General features: G+C 47.9%; 1 protein-coding gene across 7 annotated transcripts in view; it reads left to right on the top strand.

Annotated features, from left to right (window-relative positions):
• The window catches only part of CHFR (checkpoint with forkhead and ring finger domains), a 29,180-nt gene that overhangs the window by 1,345 nt on the left and 5,571 nt on the right, over window positions 1–22,264 (top strand). For 2 of the 7 annotated variants that reach the window (XM_046639105.1, XM_046639104.1), the window contains 13 exons: window positions 2,777–2,876; window positions 5,325–5,434; window positions 6,279–6,338; window positions 6,488–6,697; window positions 11,595–11,762; window positions 13,382–13,541; window positions 14,445–14,599; window positions 14,690–14,852; window positions 17,099–17,241; window positions 18,756–18,872; window positions 19,619–19,702; window positions 20,235–20,305; window positions 21,387–21,474. In XM_046639105.1, coding sequence (XP_046495061.1) covers window positions 2,777–2,876; window positions 5,325–5,434; window positions 6,279–6,338; window positions 6,488–6,697; window positions 11,595–11,762; window positions 13,382–13,541; window positions 14,445–14,599; window positions 14,690–14,852; window positions 17,099–17,241; window positions 18,756–18,872; window positions 19,619–19,702; window positions 20,235–20,305; window positions 21,387–21,474 — 1,629 coding nt within the window. Of the gene's footprint in view, window positions 1–281; window positions 347–2,776; window positions 2,877–5,324; window positions 5,435–6,278; window positions 6,339–6,487; window positions 6,698–11,594; window positions 11,763–13,381; window positions 13,542–14,444; window positions 14,600–14,689; window positions 14,853–17,098; window positions 17,242–18,755; window positions 18,873–19,618; window positions 19,703–20,234; window positions 20,306–21,386; window positions 21,475–22,264 lie in introns of those variants that run through there. The other 5 variants (XM_046639100.1, XM_046639102.1, XM_046639103.1 and 2 more) reach the window with 5 other exon arrangements.

Below are 22,264 nucleotides of genomic sequence, written 5' to 3' on the forward strand. Positions count from 1 at the left end.
CAAGAAAAATATTGTTTGTCTGAAAATTAATTCTCTCTCTGACGTTATACTTTAAAGAAGAAAGAATTCGAAAGATTCCTGTTTAAAAGTAAATGTTTTTTGGTTCTATTTTACCCCTTATCATGTACCTGCACCTGTTTTTGTCTGGGGAGGGTTTTTTTGGCAGTCTTAAATCCCCATATCAAGTTAAAAAAAATCTTTCTTTACAAATTTGAAAATATATCTGCATATCATTAGAAACTCTTGAAAAATGCATTAATTGTCTTTCATTGATGTAATAGGAAGTTTGGTGAAGAGCAGAAGCCCTGGAGACAAACTGCCTGTGTTTCCAACCTGGCACCACCACGTAACTTGCTTTGGGCTAACAACTTACCTTTCTGTGTCTTTCTACCTACTTTATAGAATCACTGAGGATTAAATGAGATTGTACATGTGAAGTGCTTAGAAGGAGCCTGGCTTAGAGTTAGCACTTAATGTTAGCCATTGTTGCTATAACACAACATTGTAATAACATCATTTTACGCATTGATACAAGGAGCAAAACTGTGTTGTTGAGTTAGTCTATTTCTTAATAGAAGTGCTTCCAGTGAATGTATTAACCTTTCCAGCAAAATGTAAAGGTTGCTTTATTAGTCTGCTCAGGCTGCCATAACAAAATACCACAGACCAGGAAGCTTAAACAACAGAAATTTATTTCTCACAATTTTGGAGTCTGGGAAGTCCAAGATCAAGGTGCCAGTGGATTTGTTTCCTGGTGAGAGCCTCTTCCTGGATTGCAGCCGGCTGCCTTCTTGCTGTGTCTACTGTGGGGAGAGAGAGCCTTGGTGTCTCCTCCTCTTGTAATGGCACCAGCCCTGTCAGATTAAGGCCCCATCTTAATGATCTCATTTACCCTTTGTCACCTCGTCACAGGCCATATCTCTATATCCAGTGACATTGGGGGTTGGGGCTCCAACATAGAAATTTTGGTGGCACACAAACATTCTGTAAGAGTTGTAGAACTTGATTATATTTATTTTAAAATGATTACACTCTTGCTATATACAGGGTATTATTTTGAGGAAAAAAGAGAGCTGAACTGATATGTGGGAAGGGAAATGAGGGCTTCGCCTTCCCAAAGAGGTCCCCACTCTAGGGGAGTGGCAGAAATGTGTACTAAGCATGTGAGAGATTGAACCAACTGAATGACAAGCAGGGCAAATGCCAAGAATAGAGCTTTAGCACAAAGTATCTCTAATCCAAATTAGTTCCAGTGTGAAGAAGCCTGTTGAAAACCCACTCCAGTGACACAGTGACTAGTCTTGGGTTTGGGGCTGCAAGGAGACTATCCTGGTGGTTATGCTCAGTGTACTGGGATGATGTTGAGCACAAATGAAATTCGCCTTAGATAAACGTAACAAAGTACTTCTCATAATTTAAAGTGTTTGTGCAAATAAGATTTCTAATACTTAAGGTCCGTGGAAGTATAGTTCACATATAGTAAAATTCACACACACACCCTTTTTTGGTGTGTAAGGAAGACTGGCCCTGAGCTAACATCTGTGCCAATCTTCCTCTACTTTGTATGTGGGATGCCGCCACAGCGTGGCTTGATAAGTGGTGTGTAGGTCCACACCTGGGATCCGAACCTGTAAAACCTGGGCTGCTGGAGCGTGGTGCGTGAACTTAATCACCACTGTGCCACCAGGCCAACCCCTAAAATTCTCCTCTTTTAGGTGTTCAGTGAGTTTTGAGAAATGAAACCACCACTACAGTCAAGATGTAGAACATTTCATCACTCCAGAAAGTTCACTGCTGGCCCTTTGGAGTCAGTCCCCTTGCCTCACCCCTAGCTCCTGGCATCCACCAATCTGATCTCTATCCCTATAGTTCTGCCTTTTCCAGAATGTCATCTAAGTGGACTCACAGTATTCCACCAGGCTTTTGTGTCTGGCTTCCTTCCCTTGGCGTAATGCTTTTGAGGTTCATCCTTGCTGTTGTGTGTATCAGTAGTGGTCTATTGTTTGGATGTGTCACAGTTTGTTAATTGATGACCAGTTGATGGACACTTATATTGCTTCCCACTGTGGGTTATTAAAAATAAAGCTACTGTAAATCTTAGCAGATGTAGTATAAACCTATTGTATATTGTATATGGGATATTAAAAAGCTCCTGAAAGCTTTATTTTTTTGATAAGGAGAGAGCAAAGTATTTGAGAATTTGTCCCTTGCATTTAAGGCAGATGGAGTGATTGTATTCAGCTGTAGGCGCATCCCCCTTCTGTTTTAAATTTTATTAAACATGCGTATGCCTATGATAATTTGCTCAGTCATATTTTCTATGACTCTCTGTCATTGCTTCAATTTTGTGATGATTTATGAAACCTTAGATTACACAGAGAAGAAATTAAGGATTGAGTTAAGATACTGAAGGATTATTTAATTAAGCCCCTGAGTTTTTTTAAAGTTCTGTAATATTTACCAGGCTAGCTGCATATGTGTGCATATTGTAAAATTGTCACCAAGAAGCTCTTGATGTGTAGCTGTAGGTGTTGATGGGGTATCCTCTAGGTAATGAGAGTCAGGAAGGTTCAAGACGCAGTCCCTATCCCTTTGTTTTGGATTAACACTTAAATGCTTTTTAAAAAATTTCTTTGTACCTTATTTGATTAAGTGTTGTCTCCTTGTGTGTGTGCAGTGTGGGTCCTGGTTTCCAGTCATGTGCTTTGGTTAAGCAAGGGGCCGGGTTGTGCATGTTCCTCACGGTCGTAACCAGCCTGTCCCCTGTCTGTTTAAGGTTGTGACCTTTCGTTCCCCGGCAATAAGCTGGTCTCTGGAGATCACTGTAAAATTACAGTGGATGAAAAATCTGGTCAGGTATCACTGGAGGATACCAGGTAAGCTCTTTCTGAAGTTCTTTTCTGCTTTCTCGTGTTGCTTCAGGAAGCTGACTTGAAGCTGGTAACTGTGGGGAAGAAGCGAGGGCTCGTTTTCTGTGCCACCGTGGTTTGCTGGGCTCTCGAGGTGTGAGGAAATGGATTCTCTGGTTTCCAGGATGGGAAGCTCAGTGATGCTTCGGTGTCTGTGACACTTCCTGAATGTATTTAGATTTAAGCAAAAATATCTCAGAAATACGACTTAAAAGGCAGTAATAAACTTTTGGTTCATTCAAATCTATTCAAGTTAGACTTATTTCCCCTGATCAAAAAAATCTTTCTTTTTTTCCTTAGTTCTTGTACAACATAAGTAATACACAAAAGTGAAAAGCTTTCCAAAATCCCACTCACCCATTAAAAATACATACACGTTTATTTTGTATTAGTGAGGTTATGCTATTTATATTGTCGTTTCTGCTTTTGTCACTCATGTTTATGGAGTGCTTGACATGTCAGTACGTCTAGATCTCTCGTGTCTTTTTCATTATTGTTATATAGCAACTTATTTGTCAGCTCCCTTACTGATGGAAATTTATTGTTTTGGCTTTTTCTTGTTATAAATGACACTGCAGTGACTCTCCTCCAAGGCTCTTTGCATTTATGTCTGATCATTTTCTTGGAATATGTTTGTGGGAAGGAGTGCTGGGTCCAAATGTGCCTGCGTTAAACCTGGTACAGGTGGCAGGTGCCCTTCCCGCAGTACGTTGAGAGTGTGCCTTTCCCACCAAATGATTTTTTTATTTCTGTAGAGGTCGGGCGCTCTTGGAAGACTAGGAATTAGGTTTTATTAGGAAGAACAGATGCTCCTCCCCCTCTTCTAGTAGATGGCAGATGGAGTTCTTTATTTCTCAGCGCAATGGACAGTAACTGCTGGTTCTAGAGCCATCCTCCTGTGTCAGGTCCTGGCTTTCCCCACACTGCCTCTACAGCGGTATTAGCTTCCTGTGGCTGTTGTAACAAACTACCACAAATTTAGTGGCTTAAAACAATACAAATCTATGATCTTATGGTTCTGGAGGTCCCAAATCCAACCCAGGTTTCATTGGCCTAAGTTCAAGGTGTTGGCAGGGTGAGCTCCTTCTGGGGGCTCTGGGAGAGAATCCCTTCCATGCCTTTTCCCGCTGCTGGAGGCTGCTGCATGCCTTGGCTGAGGTGGCTGGAGGGAAGGGGCTGTTCCAGACAGAAGGAGCCGCAGGTGCAGAGGCCCAGGGGTATGAGCAGGCCCTGCATGGTCAGAGTGAGTGGTGATTGCAAAGCTGGGCAGTAGACTCGAGCAGGAAGGCCCCAGTGTCCACGCTAGGGAGTCTGGACTTCAACCTGGGAGAGTGAGAAGTTATCAGAGGGGTTTAAGCAGAAGGGTGAAATCAGACTTTTGGTTTGAAAGAGGGTGAGGATGGCTTGTGAGGGGAAGCCAGGCAGTATGGTGGCAGCCCTGTGTCTTTTGTAAGTGCAGTTTTACTGGGATGTGGCCACGGCCCTGCAGTTCGTAGTCTGGCTGCTTTCATGCGACAGTGGCAGAGCTGAGTAGTTGGGCCAGAGCTTGTGTGACTGCCCAGCCTGAGCTGTTTACTGTCTGGCCCTTTACAGAAAATGAAAGCGGTGACATGTGCTCAGACGTAGAAGTGAAGCCTCTTCAGCACAGAGGCCTCAGGAGAGAATCCGTAGGGTTCAGGCAGGGGTGGTTTGAGTGCCTGATACTGCGTCAGTTTGCCCACTTGCCGAGTTGTGCTTTTGTCCTGCCCGCTGTCCCCTTGCCCAGGCTGTGCTCACCCACCTCTGAAGTTGTGTCGGGTGTCCGCTCAGGAGGCCCTCCCCAGGGAAGTACTTCCCAGCCCTGCTGACTCAGGCTTCTGTCTATCCCGCGACACCCTGCGCCTGTCCCACCCGCAGTGGGTCCCTGACTGACGGGAGCGACCTTCCAACTGCAGGGACCATGCCATCTTCCCATCAGAAGCCCAGCATTTGTTTGCTTATGCTGGAGCCATCTCATAGGCATGATCAGTGTGTGAGGAGTAAACTGACCCACGTCTGACTGCGGGAGGGAGGGCTAGAGCAGTGCACAGAGCTGAGTGCAGGAGCAGGAGAGAAGCTGGCAATCAGAGCGTGGCACTTAGCAGTGCCGCGACCCCAGGAGGCGGAGGGCGGAGAGTGTGGCGTCGGAGCATGGAGGTGTTCAACACTTGATGAGACTGTCGGGCTGTCAGTAAGGGCCACAGGCAGGCTGTTCTCAAGAGAATTGTATGGCAGCACTTGTGTGTGTGCCTCATTAAGTAGTGACGTCATTCCTGTGAGTGTTTATCATTTTCAAAGTGGTGGTATTGAACTGCTTCACTAGCGGTGTTAGAAAAAGACATTTTTAACTCCAGGTTATTTTAAGTAGGATAAATTGCATTTTTGTTGTCTTTCCAGCACAAATGGAACGGTAATTAACAAGCTGAAGGTTGTTAAGAAGCAGATTTGCCCTTTACAGACCGGGGATGTCATCTACTTGGTGTACAGGAAGAATGAGCCAGAACACAGTAAGAAAGAGGGAAACCTGCTGGGGTGGACATGTGGGTGGTGTATGGTGGGGAAGTCCTGCCACAGCCGGCTGGCCTCGTGGAAGGAGAGTGCCTGTAGGAAGGTCAGTGTTAGCTACGTTCCTTTATTGTTGGCAGAGCTTCTGGGTGTGAGTGTTGTCTGCTGAGGAATGGGAGCGTTGGCTTTGCAGTCAGAAATGACACGTGGTCAGGAGCCATGCTCTTGGAATGGCAGCCAAGGGGCCGTGAATGAGGATGGTTCGGTGACATAGAGGAGTCTGTGTTGTGGGGATAAGACCTATTCTAGGCTCTGAAGGCATTGACATTCCGCTTTTGGAGACGTTAAGGAGACTGCAGAGGTTAGACTGGCTTCCGTTAGGGCTGTTGCAGCTGTGAGTGTCTGTTTGTGGAAGAAGGAGAGTTAGGGGAGTCTTTTGAAGGCCACCCCCGAAACAGGAAGAAGGCACCAATATTCCTGAGGTTGTCGCAGGCACAGTCAAAGCCAGCCCCTGGCCACACGGACGGGCCTTATGTCTGCTCATTCTGGTCGTTCGAAAGGATGAGCAAGGCAGAGATTCATCACCCAGCTGTCGCTTCACCTTCCCTCAGTCTGCCTCCTGGTTCCAGACGTTTTCTCCTGAGGCTTAATTATTTTAATGTTGGTTAAGTCGTCTGGATCACTGGTTTTAAAATCCCTTAAACTGGTGAATGTTACTAGCTGATAAGTCAAAATAGTCAACAGGGACAGAGTGACTGCGAAGTAACTGGAGGCAACAGAAGAAAAAAATGAGTTCTCGCTGGTACGTGGGCTGACCCTGCACTCAGGTGGTCAATTTCCTTTTAGATGTGGCATACCTCTACGAATCTTTGCATGAGAAGCAAAGCATGACACAGGACTGCTTTGGTAAGTGAGATCGTAGCCAAGCAGTGGGTGCGTGTGAAGGGCTGTCGATTGTTTGAGGCACCTCTTGATCTGCTGGGGTGCCCTCCCGGGAGCAGCGGTGCTCCACCTGAGCCTTCAGTGCGCTCCTCCTACTCCTTTTGTGCTTACAGAAGCTAATAAAGAAAACGTGTTCCACGTCACCAAAGATACCTCAGGGGCCGGGCGAGATGACGAGCCCCAGGTCCTGCCATCGTCGCCCACCACTCAGGTGTGCTTTGAGGAACCACAGCCATCAACGTCAATGTCGGCCCTCTTCCCCACGGCCTCTACCTCTTCCACAGAGCCCACCTCTGCAGGGCGAGTGCCTCCCTCCAGCTCTGGTGAGATGGGGATCTTGGGTGGGAGCTGCGTTCACTAATCCTGAGCCGTGTTGTCGCAGAAATGGATAAGCCACTAAGGAATTCAGAGGTGGCGTCGGGCTCTCAGTGGTAGTAAATATTGTCTTCATGTTCCATCCCCAAGAGAAATGCTGAAGGTGAGGGCCCATAGTTCTGTGGTATTTTTTACAGTTTTATTGGGATGTAATTCACATACCATAAAAATCACCCAAAGTACACTTCAGTTGGTTTTGCTGTCTTCACAGTGTTGTGCAGCTATCACCACTATCTAATTCCAGAACATTTTCATCATCCCAAAAGGAGACCCTGTACCCACCAGCAGTCACTCCTCATCCTCCCCTGGCAGCCAGTAATCTGCGTCCTGTCCCTCTGGCTGTGCCTGTTCTGGACACTGCGTATAAATGGAATCACACACTATGTGGCCTCTTATATCTGGCTGCTTTTACTCGGCACCATGTTTTCAAGACTCACCCAGAGGAGCATATGATTTAACCAGTTTTACATATACTGGTCCTTACAGCATGAATTCTTTACTTTCCTCCCTGGTCACTAGAAGAAGTTCAGACCATCTCGGTACAGCGTGACGCGAATGTTTCCTTGTAGGGTTAGAATGTAGAATAGATGTATACATATATTTCCTAAATTGGATCACACTCTATGTATTAATTGTTTTAGTTTACTCTCTTAGCTATTTTCCTTCTGGATTATCTTTAGAATTAACTTTTCAAGTTTAAAAAGTGTTGAGATTTTGATTTGGGGAGAACGGACATTTTTACAATACCCAGGAAAATGGTATTTTTCCCTATTTATTGAGCTCTTTGATGTTCTTCAGTGAAGTTTTATAGCCTTCTTCAGCTAGTTTTGGGATAATTCTTATTTATCCCTAGAATGCTTGCTCTCTCATTTTTACATTGTGGAGCACTCTACAGATTTTTTTTTGGCTGAGGAAGATTTACCCTGAGCTAAAATCTGTTGCCAATCTTCCTCTTTTTGCTGGAGGAAGATTTGCCCTGAGCTAACATCTGTGCCAGTCTTCCGCTATTTCGTGTGTGTGTCACTGCCATAGCATGGCCACCAATGAGTGGTGTAGGTCTGCACCCAGAATCTGAACCCAGGCTGCCGAAGCAGAGTCTGCTGAACTTAACCACTAGGCCACGGGGCTGGCCGGTCTACAGACTTTTTATGGAGAGAAGACCCTCTTAAATCTCAGTGAGGGTGTGATTGGATGTGAGTAACAGAAAACCTGGCTCCCAGACACAGTCTGGAGATACACAGCTTAGCCCTGGCTCATCAGCTCAGGATGTCACCAGACACTTTCTGTCCATCGCATGTTGCCTCTTTGTCCTCTTACTTTTCATCTTGTGGTTGCAAGATGGCTGCCAGGGCTCTAGCCATCACAACCACATTCAAAAGCAGGACAGGGGAGCCTCTGTGAAAAGGGCTTTTGTTTCAAGTGGCTCTGTCGACTGCTCAGCAGCAGCAAAGAACTCTCTCCCAGAAGATTTCTGGAGAAATCCATCCCATTGGCCAATCTGGCTGCTCTGCTGCAGAATAGTCCTTAGTTTTACATCTGTTCTGGTGGGACGTGGGGAAGGAGAGGCAGGAAACGCAGGACTCAGTATGCCTCCTTGAGTGAAGGTCTTCTCCCACATCGTTTGAACCTGTATCGATTTTTTGTGAATTTGGCTTTTTACTTGCCAATACTGTTCCTCTTTTTTGAGGCATGCAGCTCCACTTCCTGTTTGTTATCCTCCTTATGGCTTTGTAGCACCCCCCACCTTCTTTGTCCAGAGGCCCCTGTGCCCACGTGTGCCTAAATCCTCAGCAGCAACACGCTCCAAGAAGCATACTTCACTCTTTTCCCAGATCTGTGACACCCCTGCTGTCTGAGGAACACCATTGTGGTGTGTGGTTGTGACTTTTCAGGGCTTCGTAGATGCTCATTAGCCATGCTTAGTAGCAAGAAAGGCTGTGGACAGTGAGTGCCTTGTGAGTCTCACCCAGCACCTCAGAGAGAAGAGGGGCTATGTAGACCAAACCAGTGACAAAAAGAGGCCCACTGGCCTGTCTCCTGGTAACTCCTAAACTGTAATCCCAGTTTCTCAGAGGCCTTTTGATTTTCCTCTGTTTTAGCATCATTACCTCAAAGTCTTGAGTGAAAGAAAAGGCAATCACACTCTCAAGATGAAAACATGCCAGAAATGGAAAAACTACATGGATGGCTGAAGTTCTACAGGTTCTAGAGGCCCACACACCGTTCACAGCATTGTCCGGGATCCTTCAATTGCAGAGGCACACACAGCTGGGGTGGGTGCTGCTCCACTGCTGGTTCCGCTCACCTGAAGTCTCCCCCCACGTAATGGCAGCCCCGAGAGAAGTGTTCAGCATACCTGAGTGTGGCCCCAGAGCGTGTCACATACAAGCTCAGATAAGATGGAAGGTTATGGGCATTTGGGATTGAGTACAAATCTCCAACCAGACCAAATGTGCCTTGTCTCTGGTCCTAAGCTGAGCGTTTTGTGGTTATTGTAACTCTTCAGAAGTGAAGCACAAAACAGCTCTGGCCTATAAAGAAAACCTATTTTAGCAATAGAGTTTTTTCTATTCTCTTTTTATGTATAGCACAATGTAAGTGTGAATGGTCAGGTTTTGATAATTTTTTTTTTGATAATTTTTTGATGATGTTCTAATTTCTTTAAAAGGGCAGTGCTTTGGGGCTGGCCTGGTGGCACAGCGGTTAAGTTTGCACATTCCACTTCGGCAGCCCAGGGTTCACCGGTTCAGATCCCAGGTGTGGACATGGCACCGTTTGGCACGCCGTGCTGTGGTAGGCGTCCTACATATAAAGTAGAGGAAGATGGACATGGATGTTAGCTCAGGGCCAGTCTTCCTCAGAAAAAAGAGGAGGATTGGCAGCAGTTAGCTCAGGGCTAATCTTCCTCAAAAAAAAAAAAGGGCAGTGCTTTGACTCCACAAGCAAAGGCAACAAAACTGAAAATAAACAAATGGGACTACATCAAGCTTAAAGGCTTCTGCACAGCAAAGAAAACCATCAATAACATGAAAAGGCAGCCTGTGGAATGGGAGATAATATTTGCAAATCATGTATCTGATAAAAGGTTGATATCCAAACTTTATGAAGAACTCATACAACTGAATAGCAAAAAACACAGTTTGATTAAAGAATGGGCAGAAGAGCTGAATAGACCTTTTTCCAAAGAAGACATACAGATGGCCTACGAGTACATGAAAAGATGATCAATGCAAAGATGCCACTAATCATCAGGGAAATGCAAATCAAAACCACAGTGAGGTACCACCTCACACCTGCTAGATGACTATTGTCAAAAAGTCAAAAGGTAAGAAATGCTGGTGAGGATGTGGAGAAAAGGGAACCTTTGTGTGCCCTTGCTGGCAATGTAAATTGGGGCAACCACTATGGAACATAGTATGGAGGATCTTCAAAAAGTTAAAAATAGAACTGCCATGTGATTTAGCAATCCCACTTCTTGACATATATCCAAAGGAAGTGAAATCACTGTCTTGAAAGAAATCTACACTCCCATGTTCACTGCAACATTGTTCACAATAGTCAAGATATGGAGACAATGTAAGTGTCCATGGATGAATGAATGGGTGAAGAAAATGTGTGTGTATATTATATATATGTTGTATAGTATGTATATGTATTATATACACACATATACCTACACACACGATGGAATATTCTGCCGTAAAAGGGCAATGCATTCGTATATTACTTGTGTAATTTAAAAGAATAAAAGCATGATCAGAAAAAAATACTGCTGTAGGCAAATTGTTCAAATGGAAAGGTTAGCTCCAATTATGACAACTTGGGGAAATGTTTCTATCTGAGTGCCTAAGTGTATGCATACTAACAAAACAACCATAGTTAATACTTACTAATACTTACCTGCTAAATGTGAGGTAGGGCACCAAGGGCTTTTGATAAGTGTGAAGTTACTTCTCACCACGTGCCTGTCAGGGAGGTACCATCATCATAATCTTCTTCTGGAGTGAGAAGCCCTCCTGAGCGCAGAAGGCCCTCGAGACCACAGCGGGAGTGAAAACCAGCACCAAGAACCTGCCCAGGAAGCTGCCTGTTTTCCTCCCTTAGTGTCCGAGTTCATTTGTCCCCAAACAATTCTCACTTTTTTTTTTCAGCTGCTGTAGGCCAGTTTCTAGCTTTTTCAAAATAGTAACACCATATGAATATTATAGACTAGATATGTATTATACTGTCATATTATAAACTAGGTCTTTGCTAAGATAAAAGTTATTGGAAAGTTTCCATAGCTTTGTGCCCAGTTCATTTCAGTGTGACTTGAGTTTCTTGCTTATGTAGATCAGTACTTTCCCTGCGAGTCACTCTCTCCCTTCCTTCCCTTTATCACACTGTCTGGAAAACAGTTCGCAGTCATCATTGCCATCTCCTCTCTGGTCTTCATCTCCTTGCAGTCTGCAGCCTGCTGCATCCCTCTTCTGGAAGCTCTCGACTTCACTTGTACCTCTGTGTTAACACTGTCTAGAGCATAGTGTGTGTGACGTGATTACCAGCATGTGGACTGGCCCCATGTTACACTGTGCAAGGGCTGATCCCCATCACAAACATCTCTGCATTTTTTTCACTGTGAAGATGCTACCTGCCCCCAGCTCTACCGAGCACAACGTTGGGCACAAATGCATTTAAGAAATGTGAGTTGAGTAAACAAGTATTTTTAGTAAGCATTTATTTTCAAAATAAGGCATTGTGGATTACCTGCACCTGGTTTGAATCAGTGGTGCGTTACCCCAAACGCTCTCTCCTTCCAAGGCAGATAAATCAGAACCTCTCTTGTTTGTCCCTTCCCTTTCTCAGGCTCCAGAGATGCAGATGTCTCCCCAAAAGGGTGTGGTCCCTCCAAGGCAAGTGATGAGATCTCCAGCCTCCCTTCAGCTTTCCCAGACAGAGAGGGAGCATCCTTTTCTCTGTTGGAACCCCAGGATCAGGAAGATTTGGAACCCATTAAGAAGAGAATGAAAGGAGGTCAGAGTCTCGTGTTTCTGTGTATCCTTCACCCTCTTGTGAGTGCCTTGGGGCCCCAATGGGACTGTCTGGTCCATCCCCAATGGGGCCTCATCTTCTGCAAAAGCATGAGGACATTGTCTCAGGCTGACATCTTTGGTACTTCAACATTTTCCAAATGGAAATCTGGGCCTTTTCTTTCCTGTTTGCATCATTGGGATCAAATTGTCTACTATCAGGATAAACTCCTAGTCTGGAAACAATGCCACTCTATCCTGATAAGACAACCAATTTTTCTTTTTTGCTGAGGAAGGTTAGCCCTGACCTAACATCTACTGCCAGTCTTTCTCCACTTTATATGTGTGTTGCCGCCACAGCATGGCCGCCGACAAGTGGTATAGGTCTGCGCCCAGGATCAGAACCTGCAAACCCTGGCCGCCAAAGCAGAATGCACCATACTTAACCAGTGCACCACAGGGCCAGCCCCTGACAACTAGTTTTTAACACTAAGTTATCTTTAAGTGATAGTTTGAACTTTCACATTAAAGATGATTTAGAGAAAAACCTACACTTTAAAAGCTAAAGTTAAAAGATTGTAAAAAATATTTGGGAATGTTGTGGTAGGACAGTAGCTGGTTGACAGGCCTGCGAGCAGCTCTCAGATTGGAGCGGTGTGACAGGATGGCTCCAGGAGGGGCCTGGGGGACAAAAATGAGATTATCTGATGTGTTGAGTGGGAAATTGAATTATCAGCTTGGGGAGGGTGTGGGAAGACTCATCAACAGGTACAGAAAAAGGTAAGCAAGTATAAAATTGAAGCCATTTTTAACTCCAGCAAGAATGAAAAATTGTATAAGAAAGAAAACTTAGCTCTAGTGTTCTATTTGTCTCGGCAGTGAATACTTAAGCATGATAAACAGCAGTACCATATCCTGAGCCAGCAGTCGTGTTACAGCAGTACTAGGAAGGGGACCTGGGGGCAAAATCCTTCTCCACCATAATAGAGGCTGGGAGATGATGTCGGTCAACCTAGGTGCAGCGTTAGAGGTCAGGGCACGGCAGTGCATGCAGGAGAAACTGGAAAGGTGTGAGAGTGGCTCCCTGAGAGGGAGCTTGGAGGTGGGGAGAGGCTGTGACAGACAACTGCTGCTTCCGTTTTCTTTTAAATATTTGACTTTTTAAGTTGTGTGCAAATATTTCTTTAATTAAAGATAAAAATCTGTCATCAACAACACATGAGCATTGTAGGAAAATTAAAACACATTAGCAGAAGAAAAGAAGCAAGTTGTTAAAGCTCCTGGTGAGTCTGTGGCCTGTGCCTTCCTGCGTGTCCATGAATCGAGAATCATGTTGTTTGTTTAAACGAAAGTGACATTATACACAGATACTCTTTGACAGCTGGCCTTTGTCTCTTAACCATGTGTCCTAAATGTCCTTTGTGTCGTTAACTATTCTAAAACAGAATTTAAGCATATTGGAATATGAGGCTGATTTTGGGCCTTAAAAATGCCGTTTAAAATGCGAGCACCAGTGAGAACTTTTGTCTTCTGCCCACAGGTTCAGATGTTCGTAAAACAAAAGACCAAGCGTCTGTTTCCTCCCTGGTCATGACGGTCAGAACGTGTCCCTTTCTCTTGCAGACGGGGAGCCCAACCTGGAGCTGCAGATGTTGGTCGCAGACCAGAGTAGAGACACCCACACAGCCCTCGAGGATGTCAGCACTGTGGCCGTGAAGCCGGACAAGATGGAGGAGACGCTCACGTGCATCATCTGCCAGGACCTGCTGCACGACTGTGTGAGGTAGTGCACCATGGCCGCAGGACCTCGTCCAGGGAGGGCTGTGGGCTCTGGAGCAGAGGCCATGGGTGAAGCAAATTCTGAGTCATGTTTGGGGTTGAGTCTGCTGAGGTTACCATTGTCATTTGACTTGGGTGGCCAACTAGCCAGAAACCTAGCCCCGGGACCAAGGCTGATGTGGGGGTGGCTGTGGTAGACATGGGTCACGTCTAACCTGTGTGGCCTGAGCCACCTCAGGCATGGATCAGGTGAACTAACCGAGCAGAGGAAGTGTGACAGTCAGTGTACAGCAAGTGTCCCAGAGTGAAGAGCCTAGGAGTGCCTGGGGAGAGCCCTCCGTGCTTGTCTGTGGGAACTTAAGAGTTAGTGCCTGTCCGAATTTTAGCGGAGATTCAGATCTTTCCTACACTCAGTGTCTCTGTGCCTCGTATTCCTAAGTCACAGTCTCCTCTCCTATCCCTCCTGGAATACGGATTGCCTCGTGCCTCTGGCTTCTTTAAATTAACAAGGACTGAGTTAAAGCAGTTTAGGTGGAATGCGGTGTTTTTGTGCGGGGACCATTTCTCAGGTGGGTTGTGAAAGGCAGGTGGCGTCTCCCATCTGTTAGCTGAGGACACACATGCTGCCTGCAGTGGGCGCCGCACGAGGAGCACGGGCTTGAGGTTCCGCTGAGTCAAGAGGGCTTGTTGGGCAGGGAGTTCGCTCTCTTTTCTGTTTTGTAACCAACCCTCAGCCTGAGCAAGGCCACATCCTCCTCTGGGGAAAGAAGCAGCGTGACCTGGAGTCCCTGCTTCTCACCTCTAGGCAGGCCGTGCCCCTTGTGCCCCGGCATGCTGCAACCGGTGGCCCGATCCTCTACCCTCGAGTGCCCCAGGGGGTGTCTGACACCTGTCCTTGTGCCCTCAGCCTGCAGCCCTGCATGCACACCTTCTGCGCGGCCTGCTACTCTGGCTGGATGGAGCGCTCTGCCCTGTGTCCCACCTGCCGCTGTCCGGTTGAGCGGATCTGTAAAAACCACATTCTCAACAACCTGGTGGAGGCATACCTTCTCCAGCACCCAGGCAAGTGGGGCAGCCTGCCCAGCTCCAGGAGCCCGAGGCGTCTCTCCCCAGGAGCCCCCAGCCAGCAGAGCTGTGTTCTTTGAATTGCAGACAAGAGTCGCAGTGAGGAAGATGTGCGGAGCATGGCTGCCAGGAACAAGATCACTCAAGACATGCTGCAGCCCAAAGTCAGGAGGTCTTTCTCTGATGAGGAGGGGAGTTCAGAGGACCTGCTGGAGCTGTCGGATGTGGACAGTGAATCCTCGGATGTTAGGTGAGCCTGCACCTGGCTCCGAGTGGAGTCAGGAGCTGGGCAAGCAGCATGGTGTCTGAGTCTGGGTTCTGCACTGAGCAGCCCACCTGCCTCCCAGCTGGTGGTCTGGACTCACTTCTGACGTGTGATGTTGGGTAGTGACGTCACCTGCCTTGAGTGTGGCAAGAGTGGGGCAGGTGCTGAGGACAGCCACTGACCAGGTGACTGAAGATATTTGCTGCCCTGCCTCCTCCAATACCCTTGTTTTCCCCAGATATACATGGAACATTTATTCTTTTTTTTTGCTGCTTATCTGCACTTTTCTCCCAGTTTTATTGAGATATAATTGAAATATAGCACTATGTAGGTTTTAGGTGGACACCATAATGGGTTGACTTACATCTGTTAAGAAATGATGACCACATAGCTGATACCCTTTTATTTACGGACTCTTCATCCAGCTCCCTGACTCACGGGCTATGACAAATGTCATGATTATGATTTAATATGTTCTTGTCCCACATGAGCACCCTTACTCTCTGTAGCTTATCTAGTGGCCATCAGGTTCTGCCATTTAAGTTGCAATGTTTATCATTTGTCAGGATGTCATTACAGAAAAGCCACCGTCACCTGGCTGAGAGGATGTGATCCTAGGAGACCTTGGTTCATCTGCTGTGGAACGCTGATGTTTCCTGACTCAGAAATCAAGGATTTTGAGTCGAGGCCATGATATTTAAACAGACAAAGAAACAAAACCTTGTTTCTTTTCACAAAATTTAGCAAGTAATGGTCAAGCAAAAAGAACAGAAACCAAGGGGCCAGCCCAGTGGCATAGTAGTTGGGTTCACATTCTCTACTTTGGTGGCCTAGGGCTTGTGGGCTTGGACCCCAGGTGTGGACCTACACACCGCTCATCAAGCCATGCTGTGGTGGTGTCCCATATAAAATAGGGGAACATTGGCACAGATATTAGCTCAGGGACAATCTTCCTCACCAAAAAAAACGAAGAAGGAAACTGAAAATCACTGTGAACACCTTATTTTATATCAATCTGGCCATTCATATACATAGTCATACATACTTTTTTTAAACAAGGTAGAATGTAATATAAATATTTTTATGAAGATGGGATTATACCGTACATAAGATTTTGTACTATTTCCGATAATTTTAATTGAGAAGCAGGGCTGCAGTGCATGGCCTTCGTTTATAGTTTCGTGCACGTGGCCAGTTATTTCGTGGAGATGAGTAGATGCCGGTGAAAGCCTCAGGTCGAAGTCTGACTGGAGAATGCCTTGCTGGACTTCTGACACTTGTGTCATCAAATGCGCATCAAAAAGGCGCTCACTGGCTCTCTGAGGGGTGCGTGGAGGGATTTCTGTCATTCCTGCTGACATGGTGTAGCAGGAGAGGAAGGTGGCCTCGTGCCCATTTACAGAATGTTTTTCTTACAAATGAGGCCGAACGTCTTTTCACTGTTTTTGCTTTTTCTAGTCAGGTCTTCCCTACTCTTCCCTCCCTGGGTCCTGCTGTTGGTGGCAGGCCCAGGAAGGTGTTCCCTGGCTGAGATGAGGGGAAGCGTCTGTGTTCGTCCTCCCTGTGGGCTCTTTTTTACCGTCTGCAGACTGTGATAGCTCAGCTGAAGTGCCTAAAGCTCGGCGTGGTGCAGGGCTTCTGCCGCCGGCTGGCAGGCTCACTGAGGACAGCAGCATTCAACTGTGCTCACTGTGCTCTGACTCTAACAAAGGGAAGGATGTGCAGACACTCTGTCGGTGCCCAGGGTGACAAGTACTGAGTGCACTGGGCAGGCTGAGTGCACCTCTGGACATGGTTCGTAGCTCCCCCAGCATCGAACCTGTGAGAGTGCATCCTGCCCCATGTGGGGACTGAGTGCACAGCCCCAGGAGATGCTGTGCCGCAGTGAGGGCAGGCAGGAGATGTCTCAGTACCCCAGCATAGCTGAAGAGAGTGAGGGCTCTGGAAAGCACAGGGGAGGGGAGCCGGGAGGTGGCAGAGAGCAGAGCCCTCAGCTGCTGTTGCGGAGGGAGCGCTGACGGGGTGCCAGGCGGGGACGCTCTGTCCTTCCCTCTGCACACACTGCGTGGCAGCAGATGGTGCAGAGCTGAGGCGTGAGGAGGGGCCAGTGGGCCTGGGGGTCTGGGTCTGCTCTCGTAAGGGCTGGGGCATGGTCGCCACCACCCACACCCACAAGAGCGGCTGTCATGCCACTCCTGCACACTCCAGGTCTGCCTCTTCTTTCCCTGCAGCCAGCCATACATTGTGTGCAGACAGTGCCCCGAGTACCGAAGGCAAGCGGGGCAGCCCCTTCCCTGCCCAGGACCCGGCAGCGAGCCAGGGGCACCCCAGGCCCCGGGGGACGCACCGTCAACATCTGCCAGTGTCACAACAGGTGAGACAGCCGCGCCTTCCGTGCTGTTGCTCTGCTGTCGCCATTTGGGATGCTGGCTGGCATTTCTGCTGGCCTCTCTCTGGCTTCCCCCTGCTCTCCTGTCCTGCCTCAAGTAATCCCACTACCTCTTGTAGCTCGTTGCTTCTCATAATCTGTTTTGGGCTCTTAAGCCAGATAATTAACTTGTTCACTTGTGGGCCTCCGCTCCTGGACACCCCTGGGGATTCAGTCTTGATTCTGTCACTTGGCCCCCCCAGCCCTCTGCTTCAGGGCATTCGGCAAACACCACTGGTGATGCCAAATCACTGGTGATGGCATCACCAGTGGTGCTTGCCGAAGCAAATGACCAGCACACATGGGCTGCTCGAATGAGAGACTGGCCACTTTCCAGCAGCAGGTTGTGGTGTTAACAGAGCCTCCCTGAGCTCTGTCACTGCCTGTTTCCAATGGGCGAGTCCTCAGGTGCCATCAAGAAAGGGAAAGTGGGCATGTGCAATCTGTGCTTTCAGCCTTGGCCATTCTGTGGTTAGTGGCCCCACAAGGGCCCAGCCTCCTAGCCACTGTTGGCCTGAGCCTGTCACAAGGCCACCGACCCAGGATTGTGACCCAGAGCCACATTCTTAACCATCTGCCATGACAGTGTGCCGTGGCTTTCTCGGTGGCTTCCTGTAGGCCCAGTGGATGGGGACAGGCAGTGCAGTGCTTGGCCAGCTCCTGGCTCTGCCACTCACAGGTGGGCTCTATTACTTGCAGAGTGCAGACTAAAGTCCCTTTGAGATGGGGCCTGTAGCCAGTGTGCATGCAGAGATAGAGCCTCCTGGTGGTGGACGAGTGTCTTGGGGCTGGACCACCTGGACGTGGCTCCCGGGGCGGGGTCCACCAGTCTTGCCCTCCAGGTCTGTCACTTACTTATTTGGAGGATGCAGAGATTAAATATAGAACTTGCTTTATTGTTTTATGGTATGTGCTTTATGGCCTGCCCTTCCCTTATAGGAAATGGTAGAAAACCTTTAAGGAATCTTTGAAATCTTGATACAACCACTATACCAAAAGATATCTTTGGCTATTTTTCGGTCTATTTAAACTCCTTAGTTTAGGGGCTAGCCCCATGGCCAAGTGGTTAAGTTCGCACACTCTACTTTGGTGGCCCAGGGTTTCGCCGGTTTGGATCCTGAGCATGGACCTGGCACTGCTCATCAAGCCATGCTGAGGCGGCGTCCCACATGCCACAACATGAAGGACCCACAACTAAAAATATGCGACTATGTACCAGGGGGCTTTGGGGAGAAAAAGGAAAAAAATGAAATCTTAAAAAAAAAAGCAACTCCTTAGTTTAAATGGTAGACTGTCATTTGGCCATTTAGGAGAATAGGACTGAGTTCTCTCTGGGTTTTCTCGTAGGTCTGTCTCTCCTCATGTATACTTTGTGGGTGTCCTCTAGATATGGGCCTAACCTGCTCTCTTTCTGCCTGTGTCCTGACTTGCACCTCCGGGACATCCTGTCTGTTCCGCAGCCCAGGATTACGTGTGCACCCTGCAGGGAAGCCACGCCATATGTACCTGCTGCTTCCAGCCCATGCCTGACCGAAGGGCGGAGCGCGAGCAGGACCCCCGCATCGCCCCCCAGCAGTGTGAGTAAGGGTGTGGGTGCACGCTGCCTGCCTGAGCAACCTCCGCACCACAGAGCCTCGCCCGTGTCCCTCCAGGCTCAGGTTCCACAGTGCTGTCCACTTTTGTCTATGGTTTGAAGTGCGGATGCAGTTCTGTTTTTTCATCTGCATAATAATTTTCCCCACGTGACTGTATTGAGTAATCCATCTTATCCATCTTTTTCCACCAATTGGTAACGCTGCCCCCATCACACACCGAGTTTCCATAATGGGTGGTTCTCCTTCAGGAGTCCACTTCTGACATCTGTCCCCACATCAGGGCCACAGTAGTTCTCTGTGTCGCTTTTAAATCTAGTAGGTGGACTACGATGGTGTAGTTTACAGTTCCTGGATTAGTGCTGAGAGCGAGCCTGTCGTTTACTTCATGGTTATTTGAATTTCTTTTTTAATTCTACTTTTATTTATTTATTTAGGTGAGGAAGATTGGCCCTGAGCTAACATCTGTTGCCAATCTTCCTCACCAAAAAGAGGAACATCTGTGTCAGCTAACATCTGTGCCAATCTTTCTCTGTTTTGTATGTGGGACGCTGCTGCAGTGTGGCTTGATGAGTGGTGTGTAGGTCCATGCCTGGGATCCAAACCCACAAACCCTGGGCTACCCAAGCGGAGTGTGAGAACTTAACCTCTGTGCTACTGGGCTGGCCCCTGTTATTTGAATTTCTTCCTCCCTGAGATGCCCGCCTGGTGGCTGTGCTCTGTTTCCACAGGTGCTGTCTGCCTGCAGCCCTTCTGCCACCTGTACTGGGGCTGCGTCCGGACCGGCTGCCTTGGCTGCCTGGCACCATTCTGTGGTAATGTCGGCTCTTCAGCTGAGTCACTTTGGCTTTTGCGAATTTCCTTGGTGCACCTGAGGGCGGTGACAGGGTGGTGTGGTCTTCCGTGTGCCCGAGGAAGGGGAGGCCACCGTTGGTCACCACAAATTAATTAGCTTTTCGTGACATTTTGCGTAGGTTTTGCCATTTAGAAGCGTCAGTCCATGTTAGCTCAAAACCAAGCAATAACAGAACAGTTAGGGGGACACTGACTTCACAGTCAGGAGGGTTATGCACAAGGAACACCACCACTGAAAACACACAGTCTGGCTCAGTGTTCAGACTCCATGACAACAGACCAGGCGCTAAGGAGACTTGGAGAGCTGTCTGTTTCAGGAGGCAGTGGAACAGAAGTCATTTTACTTGTTCTCTCTTTAAAGTAGTATTTTATCATGGAACTTTTTATTCTTTCTGAACTCTATAATGAAGGAAATTTAGTTAACTGTTGGGTGAACCATGCTTTTGTCAAGTGTCTATAAAACAGATAATGTTCCTTCCTCCATCCTGACAGAACTCAACCTGGGCGACAGGTGTCTGGACGGGGTGCTGAGCAACAACAACTATGAGTCGGACATCCTGAAGGTACCAGGCTTTGCATGCAGATGTGTGTTAGACGAAGGCCAAGAAGAGGCCTCCTCAGAACTCGTCAGTTCCGTGAATGATTCTTTTTGCATTTTCTGGCTAGTGCTGCCACTGAGTTTCTGCACCCCGTTGATGTATGTCTGTTTTCCCCATACTCCAAAAAATCAGTACTTGCTTTATGCCCATCACATCATGAATCCACAGGAACTGCTTCCCATGGCTCCGACTCCTGCCCTGCCCCACGCAGAGGTTTTCTGGGGTCAGGGCAGGGGACAGGCTGGCTCTTGGGTGGAACCAGGGCCTCTCTCTGACTCTTCCTTTCTGACCGTTTTCCTTCCCATGTTCAGGAAACTAGCCTGGCTCCTAGAATGTCAGTGTGTAATGTGCATGTCAGTCTCTTGCTGAGAAGCTTCCTTACCCCCGTTTACATCCAGCATCACACACAGGACTGAGGGCCTCTTCACCTGTGTGGCATGCTCCTCAGCACTACCACACTCTGGCTAGGTGTCCAAGGGGCACTTGTTGTAGGTTTGCACAAAAGGAGCCAGGCATCTCCCTGTGTCTGAAGGGCAGAGCACAGATCTAGACCCTCAGCTCCCTTGTCACATGGTCATGGGCCTGTTGCTGCACTGTGGCCACTCCGGCCAAGGCTGGATATCTCACCACTCCTGTGCAGGAATGTCTTTGCAGAATTTTAGAGAGAGTGGTAAGTCCTACGCTCAAGGTTCTAAAGCTGGCCTGCCTTTTGAGGCTCCAAAAAAGCATCTCAGACAGGAATCCTTGTGCACCAGTTTGTGAATGTGCTACCACATCAGTCCCGGGCATCCTGGGCCTCTTCCAAGCGTCCTGGTCCTTGGGCTGTCCCGGGTGTCCTCAGCCATGGTCTTGGAAGGAGGCCCCCATAGCTGCACGTGGTACACGGCCTTGCCGCCCTCTGCAAATGCCTGCCACATTTAGGCTGGTTATGCTTTGGCTTCACCCAACCTCAAGGGCCTTTTCTGGAATGTTCACCCTCTTGTCATTTGAGTATTTCTTTCTCCAAGATAGTATTTCTTCTGTCACCCTTGTTTCCCCATCGCAGAATTACCTGGCAACCAGGGGTTTGACGTGGAAGAACGTGCTAGCTGAAAGCCTCGTGGCCCTGCAGAGGGGACTCTTCTTACTGTCTGGTGAGCTGCATCGTGGTTGCTCCCCTTCTGGGGTGATGTGCACTTCCGGGGTGCCTTTGCTCCTATAATACAGGAACACCTGCCAGGCCACACCTTGGTAGTACTGCTGTCTGCTTTCCCACATTCACAACTTTAGCTTCTGTCTACCCTGGCAGAGACAGACAGAAAGGTCCTCATACTTTCAGAATTTTTTTGAAAGTTGGGTTTGAGCCCACATGATGCATTCTAGGATCTTTTCTCCACGAGGGAGGAGAGGGCACTCTGGAGAGACCTTGGCTCCACCGCTGCTCAGCGCCGAGATCTGGGGGCTAGCTGTTCCCACACCCTTAGGGTCCTCATTGGCCTGTTGCTCTGTGTCGGTGACTTGGTGAAGGCTCACGTCCTCTCCCAGGGACACCCAGTGCGTTGTGAAATGTGATTCTTGTCACTGATGGAAGCTGCAGAAAAGCCAGCAAGTGACTTTTTCTCAAAGACATAAATTATTACAAAAGACTTGAGAGGTTTCCTGGGAATACTTACAATCTTCTAAGGTGTTTCTGTCTCATGGACACATTCTAGTGAGTATCTCGGATGCTGGGGCAGCTCTGTGGGGTTGCCTAAATCTATCAGCTGGGTCTTAACTCTTTTTGCTTTTTTCGTTTATTTGTTTGAGGAAGATTAGCCCTGAGCTAACATCTGCCACCAACCCTCCTCTTCTTGCTGAGGAAGACTGGCCCTGAGCTAACATCCGTGCCTATCTTCCTTCACTTTATATGTGGGACGCCTGCGACAGCTTGGCTTGATGAGTGGT

This window comes from Equus quagga, chromosome 15 (assembly GCF_021613505.1).
Source record: "Equus quagga isolate Etosha38 chromosome 15, UCLA_HA_Equagga_1.0, whole genome shotgun sequence".
NCBI classification, from domain to species: domain Eukaryota; kingdom Metazoa; phylum Chordata; class Mammalia; order Perissodactyla; family Equidae; genus Equus; species Equus quagga.